Source organism: Tiliqua scincoides, chromosome 2 (assembly GCF_035046505.1).
Source record: "Tiliqua scincoides isolate rTilSci1 chromosome 2, rTilSci1.hap2, whole genome shotgun sequence".
NCBI classification, from domain to species: domain Eukaryota; kingdom Metazoa; phylum Chordata; class Lepidosauria; order Squamata; family Scincidae; genus Tiliqua; species Tiliqua scincoides.
Genome location: NC_089822.1, coordinates 220,319,744 through 220,339,946, shown reverse-complemented (window position 1 = coordinate 220,339,946; position 20,203 = coordinate 220,319,744). Strand labels below are relative to the sequence as shown.

Sequence of the window (20,203 nt, the reverse complement as noted above, 5' to 3'; positions counted from 1 at the left end):
CCACCTATTAGAAATAAGACAATCCAATTTCCTTTTCTTGTACAATAGAACTTGTCCCATATTCACTGGATGTGCTAAAATCAATGTACCATTCCCCCAGCATTAAAGAAACTCTAAATTATACAATAACTCTCCTTTAACAACATCCCTGGAACGAAGACATGTCAATGACCAAGCTAGCCTCCTATGCTCTAACATTTTAAAAGCAGTGCCCTCTGCTGGTACAGTGTTATAAGCATGCTTATAGCACGAACCAGAAACCAGAAAGTAATAGACACCATTTTAAAACATTCTTACTGCCAGCAACACATAGCACATTTAACTGCTCTGCTATCATATAAAAGGGATACAATTTAATAATAAAAATCCATCATTAAGTAAAGTACTTTAATGTCAGACCTACCTAAACTGTTGTGTTCTTTAAGAGCTTTCTCCTGAAGATGTTCTAATCGGACTGCAAACAGAATTCCAAAAAAAAGATATTTCACAGTTTAAAAGAAAAACATACAATACAAACATTTTTGGACTACTGGACTGACCTTGTAGAGCAGTTAGCCGTTCATTTGTGAAGTCATTATCTGCTTGCAATGCTTCTATTTTTGCCTGAAGTTCTTGCTCTCTCTCTTCCATCTCTTCTATTTTATGCTGCAATTCCTTTTTCTCAGTCTGCCCCTTTTGCTGAATTTCTTCTTGTCTTCCTTCAGCTGCCTATTCACAATATCAAAAACAACCCTAGAAATGAGCTGGAAGTTCTCAGACAAGTTTGTTAGGGAGAATAACTAAGGTTACATGAAGCCACATAAGCCCGCCCTTCACTTTTTCACTACCACCTCCAGTCACTCTCCTTGCTGTGAGGTAATTTTTTTTAAAGGATCTCAATTTCTCTTCTACTCCACGCAGAAAGAATTACTTCAATATTCTGCTTCCACTCTGACTTGGCTTCAAGACTAGCACCATTGGAGTGCAGGTAGAATTCAAAAGCAATGCTTCCTGTTTGGATGAAGAATGGAAAGAACTTTTGAAAAGGCGGGCATCCTGCAGCTAGAAGAGCTACAAGCCAACCAATAAGCAAGGTTAAACAGTTACCTCAGTTTACATCTCCCACCTCACCCCCATTACCAGAATGATAACTTTGCAACCTGGGATGACAAATGTGGAAAGGCCATTTTAGTGTGTGCACACAGGCAAATACATGACAGTCTCTGCCACTGAAATTAGTATAGATCACCACAAGCACAACAGTACTTGGCTCACAGTTTATAATATAAAATGTAGCTTATACTTCAGAATACAAAATGCACCCAAAATGCAACATGAGTTAATGCAGAAATTGTATGCAGCATATAGTTACATACCAAAATCTTCACATGGCCAAAAATCATAATACATAGAATGCAGTGCGCCCCACTTTATGTCCCATGTTTCCTCCTTCCTACAAGCATTCAAACCACAGCTCTTTCACTCCATCTAGCCAGCCCTCAATCCCTGAGGCCCTCCTATCAGATATTGCGAAGACTCCAGTGTAACTGCCACCAACTTTTTGCTGCATGACTTAGTTGTTTCTGTACTTTCTTGCAAAATGCTATAAGCTGAAGTATCTTGTGTTTCAGCATTATAACATTTCAGCTATAAGTTGAGAGCCCTTCCATACCTTTAGTTTGTCAGTGAGATCTTTAATTTCATTTACAGCTCCATTGTATTTGTTAGCCAATTCTCGTAATTCTTCCTGAGTCCGTTCATTCATTTCTTTCAAGTGCGTACATTCATCTTCGGTGTTACTTAAGCTTCGCTGTAAGAAAAAATGCTACTTAAACAGCAAAATTTATTGTAGCCTTTTTTAAATGCTTGCAACTACCAGTCTACCACATTTCCACTCTTCACCCTTGCAATGGTGAGTGATCACTGCCCAAAGCTGACAAGAGGAGCTCCAGCCTCTCAACCCATCCAGCATGGAACCTGAAATATGGTTGATTATTCATGCAGCTGTGCTAAACTTCAGAGGGCACTGAAGATACCTGCTTAATTATCATGCCCCAAGCTGGAGAGGAAAGCCAAGGTTTAGCATTTTGGCACTGGATGATGAACCACCCTGACTGCCTCAGCCATCCAGCAAAGAAGTGTCAGATTTTCCTACAGGCTTTAGAGTCTGACTGTTCTCTCACCAGATGGCCAAGGTGCCCTAGGGTCTCTCCTCTTTAGTACCAGAGCAATCTTGTGCTCCCTACACAATTCTAAGTTTGAAACTGAAAAGGGGGGATAACCACTGCAATTCCAATAGACAGAAATGGGTTTTTCTGGTGACAACGAAATAAAAAACCATGTTGTTGGCATCCTTCAGTCTCGGAAGACTATGGTATCGAGCTCTGAATGGTGGTTCTGGAACAGAGTGTCCTCTCCAGTGCGCGAAGCCTGGGTAAAGTAGGTATGGAGGATAGGCTGTTACCCATGCAGCAAATCCCCCCTCTCCACGTCGCTGAAATGGTCCAATGGAAAGGCAGAAGCCAATATGGTTGGTTCCAGCGGCATCGCAGGAGTTGCCAGAACGTGACTGTGTTCAGCCATGAACTGCCTCAGGGACTCCGGCTCCGGATTTTGCCTCGAGGTTGACTCCTGAAGCCTCTTCCATAACTGGATGTAGCCACAAGGCAGTGGAGGTTTGGAATCAGAGTTTTCCTTCTCTCAGATGAGCTGCCTTCCCAGGTTAACAAGTCCCATCTACCCAGTGGCTGTTTAGTTGCCTCTTACGACAAGTACAGCCAAACAGAGGGCCTATTCTTATCCCCCAGCCCCCAGGGGAGGAAATAAAATAATAATAATAATAATAAATAAAAATAACATAAAAATAGAAATAAAAAACAGAACACCACTTTTTGCACTGCTCATTTTGTCAAAAGCAAAATCTGCAAAAATATAAAACCAAAAAGCACACCTCTACCAATAGACTTTGCCCACACAATTATGAGGACCATTCCAAACACCCGTCTTACCAGCTCTAAACCCAGAGCTAGGAATGTTCATACCTTCACACAGAGACACAGCATTAGATCAAGTGCTAAGGTTGCAATTCTATGCACACTTATCTGGGAGGAAGTCTTGCTGAGCACAGTTGGATTCACTTTCAAGTAAAAATGTGTAAGATTATGCAGAAGAGAAGGGTTTAACCACCACACATTTTGGTTTGACTACCATGGCTAACCAAAATTTGTGGATGCTTGGCACTGCTTGCAAAATGTACAAGAATTGCATTCATTTCCCTACAGCAAAGCATAGGACATTACTGTTCTTCTTCGTAAGGATGGCATCCCAAACACATTGTTTTCAACAAATTCAAAATGTGATTTGTTTCTTGCACAAGTACTCATCAAAGCAAAGCTACCTTCTCGAATGTGGCAATATTAAAAATTGAAACAAACTGAATAACTTTTGAATATAAAAGACACTGCTGTACTACAATTTTAAAACAAGTGTCTAAGGATGCAGTATTAAATACACTTTACTGGAACTAAGTCCCACGGAACACAACTGAACTTGTTCTGTGTAGACAGGCACAGGATTGTGCCACAAAGTCAACTAACAGAAATTTTAGATAACACAAAATATTAACTTTATGAAATTAGAGTGATTTAATATTACACCACCATAAGACACAGTCCTGTGATTACCAGGGGTGACTTCTGGTAAGTGAGTTTCATTCTTGGGCTTATCTGGTTTACCACTGAACCATGCTGCACCTAAGACATCCATTCTTATTAGTTGGGACCAAATGGCTGTCAGGTTGGAGCATAAGTGGTAGCTCTACTTTCTCACAGAAATACTTTCCATAAGCAAACACAAGTGTTCATTCTGAGCTCTGCTTTGTTTCCGTAGTTCAATTTAGCCCTCAGACTATCTTCTCCAGTGTTGGTGGTAAGAAGGGTACAGTGCTGGGCTTACAAGATCTGAGAAGCTCACTTGGGTAACTCACTTTTTCTCAGTCTACATATCACTCTAGGATTATAAAGACCACAAAAAGAAGCAGGAATAGTATTAGCATTCCCCACTTATAACAACTCTGAAACAGAGGGTAGTAGCATTGCTAACTTTAATAGCAATGACTACACGAAGCACTGCCTACTCGGATGGTACAAGGTAGAGGACTGATTTGGAATATTAGGAATATGACTAAAATGCAATTAGAAAATACCTCCACTTCAGAGAGTTTTCTGACCACTTCAATTTTTTCCTGAAGGACCCGCCTCAGGGACTCTTTGGCAGTTGTCTCATAGTTATGTTTATCTTCCTGTAATGCTATCAGTTCCTTTCGTAAACTGTCTTCTGTTTGACTCTAAGTAGAAATATGATATAGCAGGCATTCAAAATTCATGGTTTATTTACTTACAACACTGTTATTAAAAAAAATACACACTACTATTATTTATATTTACATTCAGTACTACAATATGTTACAAAAATTTATATTACAATGTCATCTGCAAGAGTATATAAAATGCTCATGTATTTTTGTACATAAACATGGATATTTATTTCATTACAAAATTTATCCTCTACTTTCCATAAGCTTAGTAAAGCAGCTTACAATAACTAGGAATAAGCAACAAAAATAAAAGTTAAAATGTTAATCAAGATAGAAGGAAGTTATACAGCTCTTTCAAACAGGAAGGTCTTCAGTCAGTACCTGAAAGTGATAAGATTGGGAATCAATCTAATATCCCTTGGAAGAGTATTCCCCTCATGGGGCACCACCACAGAGAGGGCCTTTTCTCTAGCTGAGGCCCATTAAGTTTTAGTGAACAGTGGGCCAGAAAAAGCCTCTACTGATTATTTTAAAGAACAGTATGGTTCATATGTGAATAGGCAGTCTTTAGGATAACAGCTTGGAATCAAGTTAAGGCAGTGGTTCTCAAACTGTGGGTTGTGATATGATTTTTGGTCGGTTCAGAAACTGAGAGAATGATAACCGACAAGGAAAATGTATTGAGCCCTATGGAAACCAAAACAGAACAGCATGTGCATGTTTATCTGCAAATAGGCAAACATGCCTTGGCCCAATTTGAAGAGCAGGCCAAGGGGAAGCCAACACCACCAGAATTAATTGTCAGAGGCAGCCCAACATCAAGCACACCCAGTAATCATATCTAGATGTTAACTAATGGGTGGAGAACTGAACTTAGAGAATCATCTTCTAGATAGGGCCACAGCTGGCAAACCAGCCAAACCTTGTAAGAAGAGCTTCTGGCTACAGCTGTCACCTGGGCATGCAGGAACAGCTCTGAACCCAGAAACACCCCAAGTTGAGTACTTGACTCTTCAGAGGAAGACAATTTCATTCATTGTCATCTTGGAATAAATTTCAGCTTGTTTGCTCATTTTTGGATGCAAAGCAGACATTTTTTGTTGCACAACACCTAAAACTGAAAACAGTTGTACATCTGTGGATATACGACTCATACACAAAATTCAGCACAAGGAGGGAAGTGACTTTTAAGAATCTCAAGGTGTGTCTGTACCATTTGTTTTTGTCCAAAAATGCAACACAAAATGAGTTCAGCTTGCAAATAACTCAGTTTGGCGCAGTCTAGAACTTTGATAGCCCATTAAAATTCTCCCTACGGTGTTGCTTATAATGCCTGAACTATATCAATCTTGTCTAATGTGGTAATGCCAGACTGTTCTTGTATCAATGGCGTACCTGGGTTTTATGCTGCCTAAGGGCCGCGACATCGAATGCTGCGCCACCTGAGCAGGAACTAATTTCAGTGACATGATGACATCACCACCAATTGCTTCCAGGCTTACGGCTCACTCAGAGCAATTGCAAGCTGCTCTCAGCTAGTCTATTTTGGACTTTTTTCCTGCAAAGAAAAACTGTTGGCCACTGAGATTGGCCTGCAACCACTCTGAGCAGCCAACAGCAAGGGGAAGGAGATTCCAGAGAAGGTACTGTGGTGGTGAGGGGCATCCTCTGGCCCTCCCCCCCCACAAGTGCTTGGCTGCAAGATGCTGGGGGGGAGGAGGAAGCAGGGAAAGCCGTTGGCCACTCATCAGCTTGCAGGCAAGCACCTACAACAGGGGATGGAGAAGGTGCTGCAGTAGCAAGTAGGCCTCTTTGTATGCACATTTACTTCTAAGTAACCATATCAATATACGTTGCAAGCAGTGTAGTGCCATGCCTCTTACGAGCCGATTCTAAGTTTTCACTCATTTAAAAAAAGAGCGTGACTTTATGGGGCAGCAATGGCAGTGAAGGAGAGGTTGGCTTTGCTTTAAGACCTTTTATAGCCCTTGAGCTATTGCAAGACCTTCATTCATTCATATAAATTCCATCTCTAATATATTCATTTATGTAAATTTACATAAATTTACTCAAATTTCAACTGTAAATTAATTCTTTTTTTCCTGGCCCCCAACACAGTGTCAGAGAGATGATGTGGCCCTCCTGACAAAAAGTTTGAACACCCAGATGTAGCCTATTGAAACTGCATTCTTGGTCACTTCCTTAAAAAAGGAGTATTCCCTCTCTGGAAAGGAACTACAAAGCAACACCCTTTCCCTTACATGTGATAGGATTTCATTGATTAATTGTGTTAGTCTTGTTTTAAGCTTAAATCAGAAATAAAATATGCATGAATTTTTGTAACCAGTTATATCTGTTAGCTATGCTAATGTAATTGGCTACAGATGTGAATGTAATTGCCCCAAGTTCTTTGAAGAGTCTTGAACCAACATGTGTAGTGCACTTCCCATAATAAGTGTCAGTTGATGTTTCCTCCACTTGTAAAGTGGCTTTGTTTTGTAAATAGTATGGCTCATGAGTAGCTGCTTAGCAGCAAGGACCGATTGAGGATCCAGAGAGTTGGAATTAGGAACCTGAGAAAGTAAAACAACCAGCTGTGCATTGAGCAAAATTGAGAAAGTCTTAACAGTCAAACACCTTTATTTTTCTCTCAAGGTTCAGTACTTTATATTCTGATGTAACACCCACCAATCACCTCACCACCATGTTACATCCCTGTACTACTTTTGATGGGCTATCCATCAAAAACAAAGGAGGCTCAAACATGTGTAAAAGGTGTAAAAGCTCACAGAGAAATAATAGCTGCAAAGATAGTGTTTAACATCTTTAGATGATATATGTATAAATAAATATGTATAAAAATAGGTTAAGACTCCTTCATAAACCTGCTCAACAAAGGCTGCATACTGCTATAACCTCAACCTTTCTTGACATTACAGAACCATGCAGCTTTGTTGAGCAGGTTTATGCAGGTATGTATAAATATATCTTGATAAGGATTCCATCAAAAAAGATGAACACCAGTCTTTACCACTGTTTTTTATATGCATGCCCATATCCCACTATCCTCCTAGCATTTTTAAGTCAAACTTGTTTCACCCCTGATCTTTTCCACTCCAATTCTAGCCAAAAACAGCCTACATACTTAGACAATCTGAACATTTGGAAGTAAAGGAAATAATTCATTCAACTTATAAAGCCTACTACATAATCTGCTATGACCACAACATTTGCACTTCTCTGTCACTATAAAGCAGGGGTGTCCAAACTTTTTGGCAGGACGCCACATCATCTCTCTGACACTGTGTCAGGGGCTGGGGGAAAAAGAATTAATTTACATTTACATAAATGAATATATTAGAGATGGAACTTACATGAATGAATAAAGGTCTTGAAATAGCTCAATGCCTATAAAAGGACTTTCACAAAGCAAGGTTGGCCTTTCCTTCACTGTCGCTACTGCATCACAGATGTGAAGCAGCAAAGCAGTGGAGGAAGCCCTTGTCCCACAGCTCACGCGAGAGGTTGAACAGTTGCCCTAACGCTGAGAGCAGTTGCATTGGGCCAGTATGGGCTCTATCAAGTCTCTGGAGGGCCAGAGGCTCATTGGAGACTAGGGGCTCCCCATGGGCCAGAGTGGGTTTCCCCAAGGGCCGCAAGTGGCCCCAGGGCTGGGGTTTGGGCACCTCTGCCATAGAGGAATAGGGTACACTCAGTTCAGCTTTTCTGGCATGAAGTTCACAAGCTATGAGCTGACTTTAAGCAGGTCAGTAAATCCCTTATTGTAGAGTACATATATTTTGCTTACACAGATAAAAACTGTCCAAACCCACGGAATAATTTCATACGAGTAATTTAACTTGTATAGCCCCTTGTGAACCCTGTGTTCTTGATTACTACACTACCAAGACTAAGAATACTAACTAGGAATGAATATATTTAAAGGTGAAAGCATATTATTAAGCTATTATACAAATCTGCAATTGCATTTACAGTTAAAATACTCTGTACAGTTCTGGCCTATAAAAGAACCATACAAGAAGTACGAGAAGACGGTAATTTCAAGAGCGCTGCTTCCAACATTCAATATTCATCACAGAATGCCCAGCTCATTTAAGTTGTTTGTACAGTGTTAGAAGTAGCACTACATAACTACTGGATTGGATCCCAACTAGTACTTCCACTTTTAGCCACTCCACTCTTCCATCTCTGGCCCCTTGTTTCCCCAAAAACGTCCCTGATGTTTCTCCAAGGGGTAAGGGCAGCAATGAGATTGGCAGGAACCGTCCGTCCGTCTGTCCATACTCCTTGCATGAGCTGAACTGCTTCCATCCTGAAGCATTAGTTAGGATCCAACCAACTATTTTTATTTTAAGTTACTGTGTTGCCAAATAATATACACAGCACCCAAGTAAACTACCTACTTTTGAACATGCTTGTAACTGATTTCCCATAACTTCTAACCGTGACAGCAGTCTATCTTCATCAATCAAAGCCTGTTAGGAAAAAACAAGCATATTCTCAAGTTAGCAAACATACACACTAAGCACCTCATAATAATTTCTGTATGTGGTGGAATTTCACATAGTGCTAAACATGGTTAGATTGCTATCTATACCAGCTTCAGATTAGTGGTTGGTAATCTGCAGTCCTGATAAATGAGTGATCAATCTGCTTGGTGAGCAGGCCTAAATATAAAAGCATACAGTACCTGCCAACTAGTATCTGATGCCTCTTGTGTGACAGCAAGTAATCGCTGTAAGGTGGCCAACTTCTGTTCCAACATTTGTTCCCTATGTAAGGCCTCCTGAATTAAAACATAAAAAAATAAAAGTTATCTTAAACATAATATACGAACATAGTACACTACTTAAAACAAAACAATTTTCTGTCAAAATGTGTCAGTTTTTACATATTGATAGCAAATTTTATCTTAATAGACTATAAAGGCCCATAAGAGGTGAGAATACACTGCCTTCTACGTCTCAAATGCCTGTACCTAAATGTTTAGTTTATTTGGCTGGGTGCATACATTTACCTGGTTTTCTCAGTAAATGTAGGAGCCAACTACATTTGGCTGTGCAACTATGATATTTTTACTTGGAGATGCTATGGGTATAATTTAGGTCCTTGTATATGCAAAGCAAGTGTTCTAGCCACTTATGAATGTTGGGACCCATCTTATTATAGGTCTTTCACACATTTTAATAAGGAAACAGTTCAGGAGTCAATTCTGTTACAAGGACCACAAGGCAGCTGAGGTATCATAGTTCAAGGAAACTGAGAAACAATATCCACTTCCAATTAAAAAATTTCAAGTTCTCTTTGTCAGCAGCCACCAGATGGCAGACTTTATCTTTCTCCTATCAACAGGCCGGAGACATCAGTTGATCTTCTTAACCAGCAAAAAGTACAACTTTCCAAACACACTACCAAAAAATTTAGCATCAAACACCACATCACAGCACGAGAACCAGAGGTTGTCAGACTGCTGACAGAAGTCAAAATAAAAATGGTTGAAACCCCCTTAAGAATAATTGAGAAAAACAGAGACTTGCACAGTTCACTTTTTTTCACAGCCCAGATAGAACAGATCAAAGGGGAAAACTAAGGAGGCAATGGAGGGCACTTTTGGGAATTTTAAATGAGCTTGTTTTTGTTTTTCATTGATATAATTCTTTACAAATTTCCCATAGACATGTTGTAATCAAATATACAAGAAAAATATCAGCTGATCATTAGGTTAGAAGAAGAAATGAACACAGTCATTCCCTCAAGCTGGGTGCCCTAATAGTAGGAAACTGCCTTATACTGACTCAGACCATTGGTCAGTACTGACCAATACCGGCCATCTAGGTCAGTACTGTCAATGCAGACTGGCTCCTACATTCAATGCAGATTGGCTCCTAAATGTCCTGAAAAATGCTACTATCTTTACTACACCATCATTGATTCAGGTTCATCCTTGATCCTAATATCTACTGCACCAAAGCTGCTAAGTGATTAAGCATAAGGTTACCAAGTCAAATCTATTGGAATTATTTGTTTGTTCATTTAAAAGAAAAATTACCTGTAGATACTGTGAAAGCTGAAACAGTTCCTGAGAGTACAAACTGGGAGTGTTAGCAGCAACCTGTGAAATTGGAGGACGCCACTATGTTATGTCAGAACAACAACATTTATCTGGAGTCTGTAACACTTTAAACCTATATAAAATAAGTTATATCAATAAAATTTGCTCCCTTGTTTTTTGCCTGAGAAGCTCTCCCCTCTTAATCCTTCCGGACAGTTCTTTGCTATGTATCTAATTGAAGACTGTCATCACCACTAATCACTGAAATTTATAGTTTTGTTCTCAGCTGTATAACCTTATAAGTAAGGCAAATATTCTCTAAAGATTCTAATAAAGTTTTTCTTAATATATCAGCATCAATACAGGCTTTTGCATTAAGAAAAAAATGAAACCTTTTTCAAAAGAATAAACCATTATGTATATGTATTGGCAACCTTCAGTCTCGAAAGACTATGGTATCGTGCTCTGAAAGGTGGTTCTGGCACAGCGTCTAGTGTGGCTGAAAAGGCCAATCCAGGAGTGACAATCCCTTCCACACCGGGAGCAAGTGCAGTCTGTCCCTGGTCTGTCTCCCTGGCTATGGGCCTTCCTTCTTTGCCTCTTTGCCTCAGACTGTTGGCCAAGTGTCTCTTCAAACTGGGAAAGGCCATGCTGCACAGCCTGCCTCCAAGCAGGCCACTCAGAGGCCAGGGTTTCCCTCTTGTTGAGGTCCATTCCTAAGGCCTTCGGATCCCTCTTGCAGATGTCCTTGTATCGCAGCTGTGGTCTACCTATAGGGCGCTTTCCTTGCATAGAGAAGATCCTTTGGGATCCGCCCATCATCCATTCTCATAACATGACCGAGCCAACACAGGCGTCTCTGTTTCAGCAGTGCATAGAAAACCCTTATTTTGAGCCAGTGTCAAAAAGTGCTAGTTTCCTACACTTCCCCTTCTATAAATTAGGTTAAGATGGCACATTTCTTGTTTTGTACTGAGCATAGTAAAAATACATGATTTCATTTTTTTCACCCATTTTGGACTTTCAAGCCATCACGTCCCTTTAGCAGGGGACTCCAAACTCCAGCCTGCAGTATGTCAGCATAATCAGTTCAGGCACGGCAGTGGCAAGGCTTTACTGTTCCACTCCGCAGCCTCCTATCTTCACACCTGACCTTTGCAGAGCTCTGCACTGGGCAGCTACTTCTGCTGCACATCACCCCAGAAGGATCTGCTCTCCAATTCCCCAGGGAAAGAAGCTGCCCAGCACAAGGCTCTGCAAAGATTGGACACGAAGAAAGAAGGCTGCAGGATGGAATGGTAAGGCTTCGTCACTGACGCGTTGCACTTGAGCTGATAATGCTGGCGCACTGGAACCAGCTCAGAGGCTGGAGTTTAGAAGCTCTTGCTTTAGAGGTTTGGGATGCCTCAGCAATCTGAGGAAGACTGCCGACTCATCCAGGTTCAAGTCAACATTATCCCAGATCTTCTTCATCCCAAGAGCATCTCCCCCTACATCAGTATCCAAAAAAATTTGATTCTCCGGTAGAATCTCCATGGCAGGGTCAGTCTTTGACATCTGGGAAGCTCCTCCCTCTCAAGCAGGTAGGTCTGGTTACAAAGTCTTCCTGAGGGGAGGGGCTCCCTCGATTCCCCAGACTGACCTTGCCTTTAGGCATGGTAGGTTGGGTTTTTTCTTGGTCACTTTACCTGATGTTCAAAACTGTTTTATTTTCTGGGGCTTTGGCCCCTTCTTTACTCTTGAGTCAGTTCATTGGACTCTGAAACTCACCAAACATCCAGGAGCAGGAAAAACACACACTCCAAGTGACCAATATGTCAGAAAAAGCAGAGCTTATGCCCACTGGCTATAAAACCCATACATGAACACCCACTCTGAATTCAACTGTCCTAGTCCAGAGCTGGAGCATGAGATACTTAGTGTGGGTTGTGCCCATTCCCTAGGCAGCCTTGAGTTTGAGGGCACTGGAAATCTATTTGACTAGTGCAAATAAACGGAGATATGATTTGTATCCTGTTTAGCTATACAATATTAGGATTCATTTATTTTCAGCTTGCTTTGTAATCTATTTTCCATTAAACCTTTGCAACCAAATCTGTATTTTTCTCTTATCATCAGCAAGTATCTTCCCTGTGGTTCCAAAGTCTTGTAAATACAGGTGTGTGCCCTTAACGACCTTCCAGCCAGCAATATGTTGCATATGCAGCAGGTTGCACCCCCCCCCCCAAGCATCTGAAGCTGAGAGGAACACAGCTCTCCTTGCCTTCGGAGGCTTTTCTGAGCTTCCTACAGGCAGCGCGCATCCACGTGCTGGCTCTGCGAGGCTCAGAAAGCCCAATCGAACGAGAGATATGATTTCTGGTTTCCCAGAGGAAACCAGAAGTCACGATTTTGATACTCTGAGTCTCACAGAGGCAGCACACAAATGCACGCTGCCTCTGGGAGGCTCAGAAAAGCCTCTGGAGGTGAGGCAAGTGGAGCTTCCTCTCGCCTTCAGAAGCTTTACATAGCATCAAGCCCTGCTTGATGACAGGGATGCCAGTCTGCATCCCTGTACTTTAATAAGTTCCTTCTATTGTTACTGATTCTTCTGTTCAGTCCAAATTCACTCAGGAGAGAGAAGGACTACCACATCTCTCTGACTGACATGTTCTACTACTATTTATTGTTTGGTTTTTAAGGGAAATTCCTAAGATTTGGGGGTTCCCTGTTAATGTAGGAGAAGTTTTTCAGGGCATCTTATCTCCACCCTAACTTTGAGTTATGGCAGTTACTTAGCTACCAATTTTCCTCCAGTTTGCCCAATAAAGAGAGAGAAGGTGGAAGCAAGGGGCTATATGCAAGACACTTAACAGTATGACCTAGTCAGTCCTCTGACTTCTCTTACATTATGAAGGAATTACGGACAGCCATTGTGATGAACTGCATATGATAAATTCAAAACACACACAGCATCCTATGCATGCCTACTCAGAAGTAAGTTACATTATGTTTAATGGGCTGTATTCCCATGAAAGTGCATATATCAGTGGTTCCCAAACTTTTAGCGCCGGGACACACGTTTTTAATATGACATTCTCTCTCAGCAAATGAGAGAGCTATTGTTACTTGCACATTATACTATTACAGTTCACTTATTCCTGTGTTGTGCCCTTGTCTAACTTGACCTTCAAATAAAAACAGAGTAATATTTACTATGCTGTTATTAGCATCTCCCCCTCCCTCACCATACATCTGAGACTTCACCGTGTCAACTGTTTGAAGCCTATCTTCACAAACAGAATAAGAATTTTTTTAACAAAAGAAACAGCACTTCTCATGATGCTGAATTCAATGACCAATATCAAATTATATAAATTCTGTCCTTACACAGAAAAAAAAATGCACACAACCTCACTCCATGTAATTGCTAATATTAACTGTTTTATAATTTTTAGAACTTTCCAAGTAGGATGGTAGCTAGAAGCGGAAATGTACGCATGAATCAATACCCCATTTTCTATGGCATTCAAAGCATATGGCTTTTTGCTTTTATATTTCAAACATACAAGGAAGGAAATGTTCTAAGACTTACTTTATCAACGGGACTTGGTAATGGAGCATGGATGACACTAAAGAAAAAAATCACTGTTTAAATAATAATTCTCCTGTCACTCTCAAATTACTAGAATTGCAGAAAGATACCTTATTTACAAAGCTGTTTGTACTCTTTAAGTGTTCACAATAATGACTGTGCATTACATTTAAACTGTTCCAACATCAAGTTGAATAAAAGATTTCAGCCAAGAAAAAAACCCACACCCACTGCAGTAATAGTATTTAATAGTCTTACAGAATGTATATTTGAACAGATTTCTCAAAACAGATAACCTTTCACATTTAATTGGGTTGTTACAAGGCAAAAACAGCTATGGTTCTGCCACTTTCAAGTTGCCACAAGAGATAATTAGCTAACCATGATCACTAGAACTACTCTACTGGACAATAGAAAAACAATTTTAAAAAGTTACACTTACTCTGACCGTAGCCTAGCTTCCATACCATCTGGGAGAAATAGTTTTATTGTGGAAACAATGCATCCATGGGTGACTGGAAAGAACATTAACACTGTAAGTTCTAAGTTAAAAGAATCTATTCATTGACATTAAGAATAATTTAAAGTGTTCACTATTATAGGAATGCTGCTATGCAATCACTCAGATGCACAAGCAAAAGAAAAAGGGAGAGGTCCTAATGTCTGAACTTTCTTTCAAATAATTTTGTTCAGGGGACTCTATCTCCCTATGGAGCAATAGCAACCTAAGAGGCACAAGGAGCTGCCAGGGAAACACTTGGCAAATCTCATATGAATGCATAAATACACTTTACATGTACACAAGCATTTCTCTAGATCCTGACCAAAGGAAGCCAGGTGGAAAAGAAGCTCCAGTTGTAACATAATGGCTTGAGTCCCTTCCTTCAATGGAAGAACATCCTTCTATGGAGGAGAACCTTTGGATTCTAACCCAGTGCTTCTCACATAATGGTAATGTGGAGCAGGGGGAGGTTTGGGAGTATTTGCAGGAGAGAATTGGTGGTATGACTTGCCAATAGTCCCCTATAAGTGTCCCCTTCCTTGCATTCTTTGCTGTTTAGGCAACTGTGGGGTCGGGATACATCTGCTGAGTTAATATGTGTCTTGACCCTTATAATCTACAACTCTAATTCAAATGATGAAAGCAACTTTAAGATTTCTACAACAATGAAAAAAATTCACAAAATTAAGCCATCATTCTAAAATATGGATCCTTTCCTCCTGCATTTTGCGGTCATAACCCCTTCCCCTACAAATTCACAATACTTTGCATTTCAATTTAAAAGCATGAATGTGGAAGTGTCATAAATTCTGAATTCTCATAATAATTAACTTTACTGGTACAGTCCTTCTGTTTTCTCCAAAGAGAAACATTCTCATTTGTAGCTAATGCCATGATTGGTGCCACTCACATGAAACAAAAATCTGAACACACCAGAGATATTTCAAGTCTCAGAGTGCATTGCAGACACAAAGTTAATGTTTGCGTGGTATTCTTTTATGCTTGTGGGGCAGGTTCAAAGGAAAAATAATGTACTTACTCCAATAAAAAGTTTAAAAAGAACAGCATAAAGCAGCCCTATATGTTTGCCTATCTGCAAGGATAGGTGCACTACACAAACAGAAACTTCAGGGATACCCAATGGACCACTTCTCCCATTTGAACATGCCCAAGTGATCTCCAATGCATTCCACTAATACTGCAGTTTTCAAACTCTCTGAGAATTTGAAAGCCCCAGTAAATACTTGCAGGCAGTGGGGGTGGGGGAATGCAGCGACACGATCCCCAGGATCGTGTCGCTCAGGGGGGCTGCAGGGATTGGGATGTACTCACCAGTCCCTGCAGCAGCGTAGTGTCTGCAAGGCCCCCCAACATGCAGAAAGTGAAAGTGGAGCAATGGTACTCCACTTCCGCAAAACCTGAAGTGGAGCGTGATCACTGCACTCTCACTTTCTGAATGCTGGGGAGCCCTGCAGACGCTCGAACAGCACTCCCCGCACCCCCAGGGCACTGCTGCAGGGACTGGTAAGTTCATCCCAGTCCCTGCAGCCCCGTTAGCTAAGCGATTCTGGGGATCACGTCGCTGCCTTCACCCCTGCCCCTGCAAGGGGCAGAGGCCAGGGTCTTCAGGTTGAGGTGTTGTGACGCCTCAGTCTGAATACCAATGCACTAATAGGCATTCTTGGTAGAACTATGGAAGAGGGTTATAATGTTTCCAAATTATGGGATGCTCCCCTAAAGAAGGCAGGGGAGCCCCTTTATTGGTGGTACAGGTGGAGCCTCATTATTCAAAAGGGTTCTGTTCCTGGAACCCACACGAATACCAAATTTTGTGTGGAACCAAGTCATAATAATATATATAATAATATACAGTATTTATATACCGCCTTTCTTGGTCTTTATTCAAGACTTTATTCAAGGCGGTTTACACAGGCAGGCTTATTAAATCCACGCAGGGATTTTTACAAATTGAAAGAAGGTTCTCTCTTTCAAGAACCACCACATTCAAGATGTTACACTCCGATCTGGTTTAACATTCTGGCCTCCATCCTCCCACGCTCCGAGCAGATGGAACAGCTCAGCTGCAGCTTGCCAGCTGCTTCAAGGTCGCACGGTGCCGGTGGCCTCGAACTGGCGACCTTGTGGATGTTAATCTTCAGGCAAATGGAGGCTCTACCCTCTAGACCAGACCTCCTGCCATGTCATGAGGAATTTGGACTCCACCCACCTCCAAACACGACAGGAGTCTTTCTCCAGTTGCATCCGGAGCTGTTCTGAGGCCCGTGGAGGCCACACGCAGCCTCCACAGGCCTCAAAATGGCCTCCAGAGGTCCTGGAAGGTCACTTGCGGTTTTTGAACCCTTCAAGGACTCCAGAGCTCTTTCCAAGGCCCGTGGAGGCTGCATGCAGCCTCTGCAAGCCTCAGAAAGGCCGCTAAATGCCTCAGAGGCCAGTTCTCCGGAGGCGACTGAAGCTGTGCTCCAGTTGCCACCGGAGGCCCTTCTGAGGCTCATGGAGATCGCGTGTAGCCTCCACAGGCCTCAGAAAGACCTCCAGAGGTCCTAGAGAGGCACTTCCATTTTTTCCCCTGAAAACTAGAAGTGCCTCTCTAGGACCTTTCCAAGGCCTGTTAAGGCCGCACACAGCCTCCATGGGTCTCAGAAAGGCCCCCGAAAGCCTCGAAGGCTACTGGAGCTATGTGTGAGTCGCCTCCCGAGGCTCTTATGAGGCCTGTGGAGGCTGTGGGCAGCCTCCATACGCCTTCGTAGGTCCTCAAGAGACACTTCCGGTTTTTGGTCAAAAACCGAAAGTGCCTCTCTAGGACCTATGGAGGCCATTGTGAGGCTCGTGGAGGCTGCACACGGCCTCCACAGGCCTCAGAAGCACCTCTGGAGGGCTCAGGTGGGGCCAAGTCTGGCTCCATGCAGGTTCTGGGGACCTGAGTTGAGTCAGATTCACGGTTAAAAATATCGTGAATAAGGAGGCTCGACCTGTATTTCACTGCCAGATTGAGACCCTCCTATTTTGTTAGGTTGGTTCCACATCTGCTATTTGACTGCCACTGTACTATGCTTCTCTGCAGACGCGTGTGGCCTCTGGGAACCCAGTGCCTCGGGAACTAAGTGCCAGGTAAGGCACAAGAGTTTAGCATCTGGGCGAGTTCAGCAGCAGGGCGAGGAGGCCAGGGCCCCATACACTGCCCTTCCTCTTCCCTAGAGAAAAGGGCTGCTATCCAGTGTACGGTTTTTAAACGGACCCCTAAATAAAACAACAACAACAGCAACAAAAAAGCTATGCAGTCAGACAGCCAGCAGCAGGGTGGGGGCTATCCAGTGTTCTGCATTGAGTGCCACATGTATGATTATATGCCTCTGGGGCATAAGTCATGGGTGTGTCCTCGGTGCAAGGAGCTCCAGGCTCTCAGGGAACGCGTCCGCTCCCTTGAAGCCTTGGTGGCCGACCTGGAGAAGCGCAGGGAGCCAGAGGAGGACCGTGGGGAGACTTCTGGGGACGATCAGGCTTCGTCCCAACCTCAGGCGTGCAGCTCCTCGGCTGCCCGGGTGGGAAGTCTCGGGACTGGAGGACGTCATCCTGGAGAGGAGGGAAACAATCCCCTAGGGGGATCCCTTCTCCAGGGGATGGGCCCGTATCCGAGCGCACTCGGGATACTCCTCGGCGGGAGGGGGGTCGGGGGCTTCTTGTAGTGGGGGATTCGATTATTAGAAACATAGAGAGGGGGGTTTGTGACGGATGTGAGGACCGCATGGTGACTTGCCTGCCTGGTGCGAAGGTTGCGGACATCACTTCTCGTCTAGACAGGCTAGTAGACAGTGCTGGGGGAGAGGTAGCGGCTGTGGTGCATGTCGGCACCAACGACGTGGGCAAGTGTAGCTGGGAGGTCCTGGAGGCCAAATTTAGGCTTTTAGGCAGGAAGCTGAAAGCCAGGACCTCAAAGGTAGCGTTCTCTGAAGTGCTACCTGTTCCACGCGCAGGGCCAGCTAGGCAGGCGGAGATCAGGGGTCTCAATGCATGGATGAGACGGTGGTGTAGGGAGGAGGGGTTTAGATTCGTTAGGCACTGGGGAACGTTTTGGGACAAGCGGGGCCTGTACAAGAGGGACGGGCTCCATTTGAACCAGAATGGAACCAGACTGCTGGCGCATAACATTAAAAAGGTGGCAGAGCAGCTTTTAAACTGATCCCTGGGGGAAGGCCGACAGGAGCCGAGGGGCATCCGGTTCGGGACTCCTCATCCCTATGGGATGAGGATGGGGAGGTTAGAGAACAACAAGACAAAGGCAGGGTAGGAGAAGAAATTGGGAAAGGTAGGGTGATGGGATGTGATAGACGGTTTGGCACAATGAGAGGATGCGGGGACAAAGGAGCGAATAAGCAGCCCATCCTGGGGCATTCCGTGTATAAATGCTTTTATGCGAATGCCCGAAGTCTACGAGCAAAGGTGGGAGAACTGGAATGCCTGGTGACAAGGGAAAATACTGACATAGTGGGCATAACGGAAACCTGGTGGAATGCGGAGAATCAGTGGGATACCTCAATCCCGGGCTATAAACTCTACAGGAGGGACAGGCAGGGGCGTGTTGGAGGTGGGGTGGCCCTTTATGTTAAGGAAGGGATAGAATCCAGCAAAGTAGAGATTGAAGGTGGGTCCGACTCCACCGTAGAATCTCTGTGGGTTAAATTACCAGGCTTGCGCAGCAATGTAATACTGGGGGCGTGCTATCGTCCTCCAGACCAGAAATCTGATGGGGACCTTGAAATGAGGAAACAGATCAGGGAGGTGACAAGGAAGGACAGGGTTGTAATCATGGGGGACTTCAATTATCCTCATATTGACTGGGTCAATTTGTGTTCTGGTCACGATAAGGAAACCGGATTTCTTGACGTGCTAAATGACTGTGGCTTAGATCAGCTAGTCACGGAGCCTACCAGAGGACAGGTGACTCTGGATTTAATTTTGTGCGGTACGCAGGACCTGGTTAGAGATGTAAACGTTACTGAGCCATTGGGGAACAGTGATCATGCTGCGATCCGTTTTGACGTGCACGTTGGGGGGAGAATACCAGGCAAATCTCTAACAAAAACCCTTGACTTCCGACGGGCGGACTTCCCTCAAATGAGGAGGCTGGTTAGAAGGAGGTTGAAAGGGAGGGTAAAAAGAGTCCAGTCTCTCCAGAGTGCATGGAGGCTGCTTAAAACAACAGTAATAGAGGCCCAGCAGAGGTGTATACCGCAAAGAAAGAAGGGTTCCACTAAATCCAGGAGAGTGCCCGCATGGCTAACCAGCCAAGTTAGAGAGGCTGTGAAGGGCAAGGAAGCTTCCTTCCGTAAATGGAAGTCTTGCCCTAATGAAGAGAATAAAAAGGAACATAAACTGTGGCAAAAGAAATGTAAGAAGGTGATAGGGGAGGCCAAGCGAGACTATGAGGAACGCATGGCCAGCAACATTAAGGGGAATAATAAAAGTTTCTTCAAATATGTTAGAAGCAGGAAACCCGCCAGAGAAGCGGTTGGCCCTCTGGATGGTGAGGGAGGGAAAGGGGAGATAAAAGGAGACTTAGAGATGGCAGAGAAATTAAATGAGTTCTTTGCATCTGTCTTCACGGCAGAAGACCTCGGGCAGATACCGCTGCCCGAATGGCCCCTCCTAACCGAGGAGTTAAGTCAGATAGAGGTTAAAAGATAAGATGTTTCAGACCTCATTGATAAATTAAAGATCAATAAGTCACCGGGCCCTGATGGC

General features: G+C 43.2%; 1 protein-coding gene across 19 annotated transcripts in view; it reads right to left on the bottom strand.

Moving 5' to 3' along the window:
• Positions 1-20,203, bottom strand: part of SLMAP (sarcolemma associated protein) — a 121,132-nt gene that overhangs the window by 39,046 nt on the left and 61,883 nt on the right. For 16 of the 19 annotated variants that reach the window (XM_066614774.1, XM_066614777.1, XM_066614778.1 and 13 more), the window contains exons 3-11: positions 14,384-14,456; positions 13,942-13,978; positions 10,365-10,427; positions 9,006-9,101; positions 8,719-8,790; positions 4,184-4,324; positions 1,652-1,789; positions 540-708; positions 404-454 (exon numbers count right to left, since the gene is read on the bottom strand). In XM_066614774.1, coding sequence (XP_066470871.1) covers positions 404-454; positions 540-708; positions 1,652-1,789; positions 4,184-4,324; positions 8,719-8,790; positions 9,006-9,101; positions 10,365-10,427; positions 13,942-13,978; positions 14,384-14,456 — 840 coding nt within the window. The remainder of the gene's footprint in view (positions 1-403; positions 455-539; positions 709-1,651; positions 1,790-4,183; positions 4,325-8,718; positions 8,791-9,005; positions 9,102-10,364; positions 10,428-13,941; positions 13,979-14,383; positions 14,457-20,203) is intronic. The other 3 variants (XM_066614781.1, XM_066614788.1, XM_066614779.1) reach the window with 1 other exon arrangement.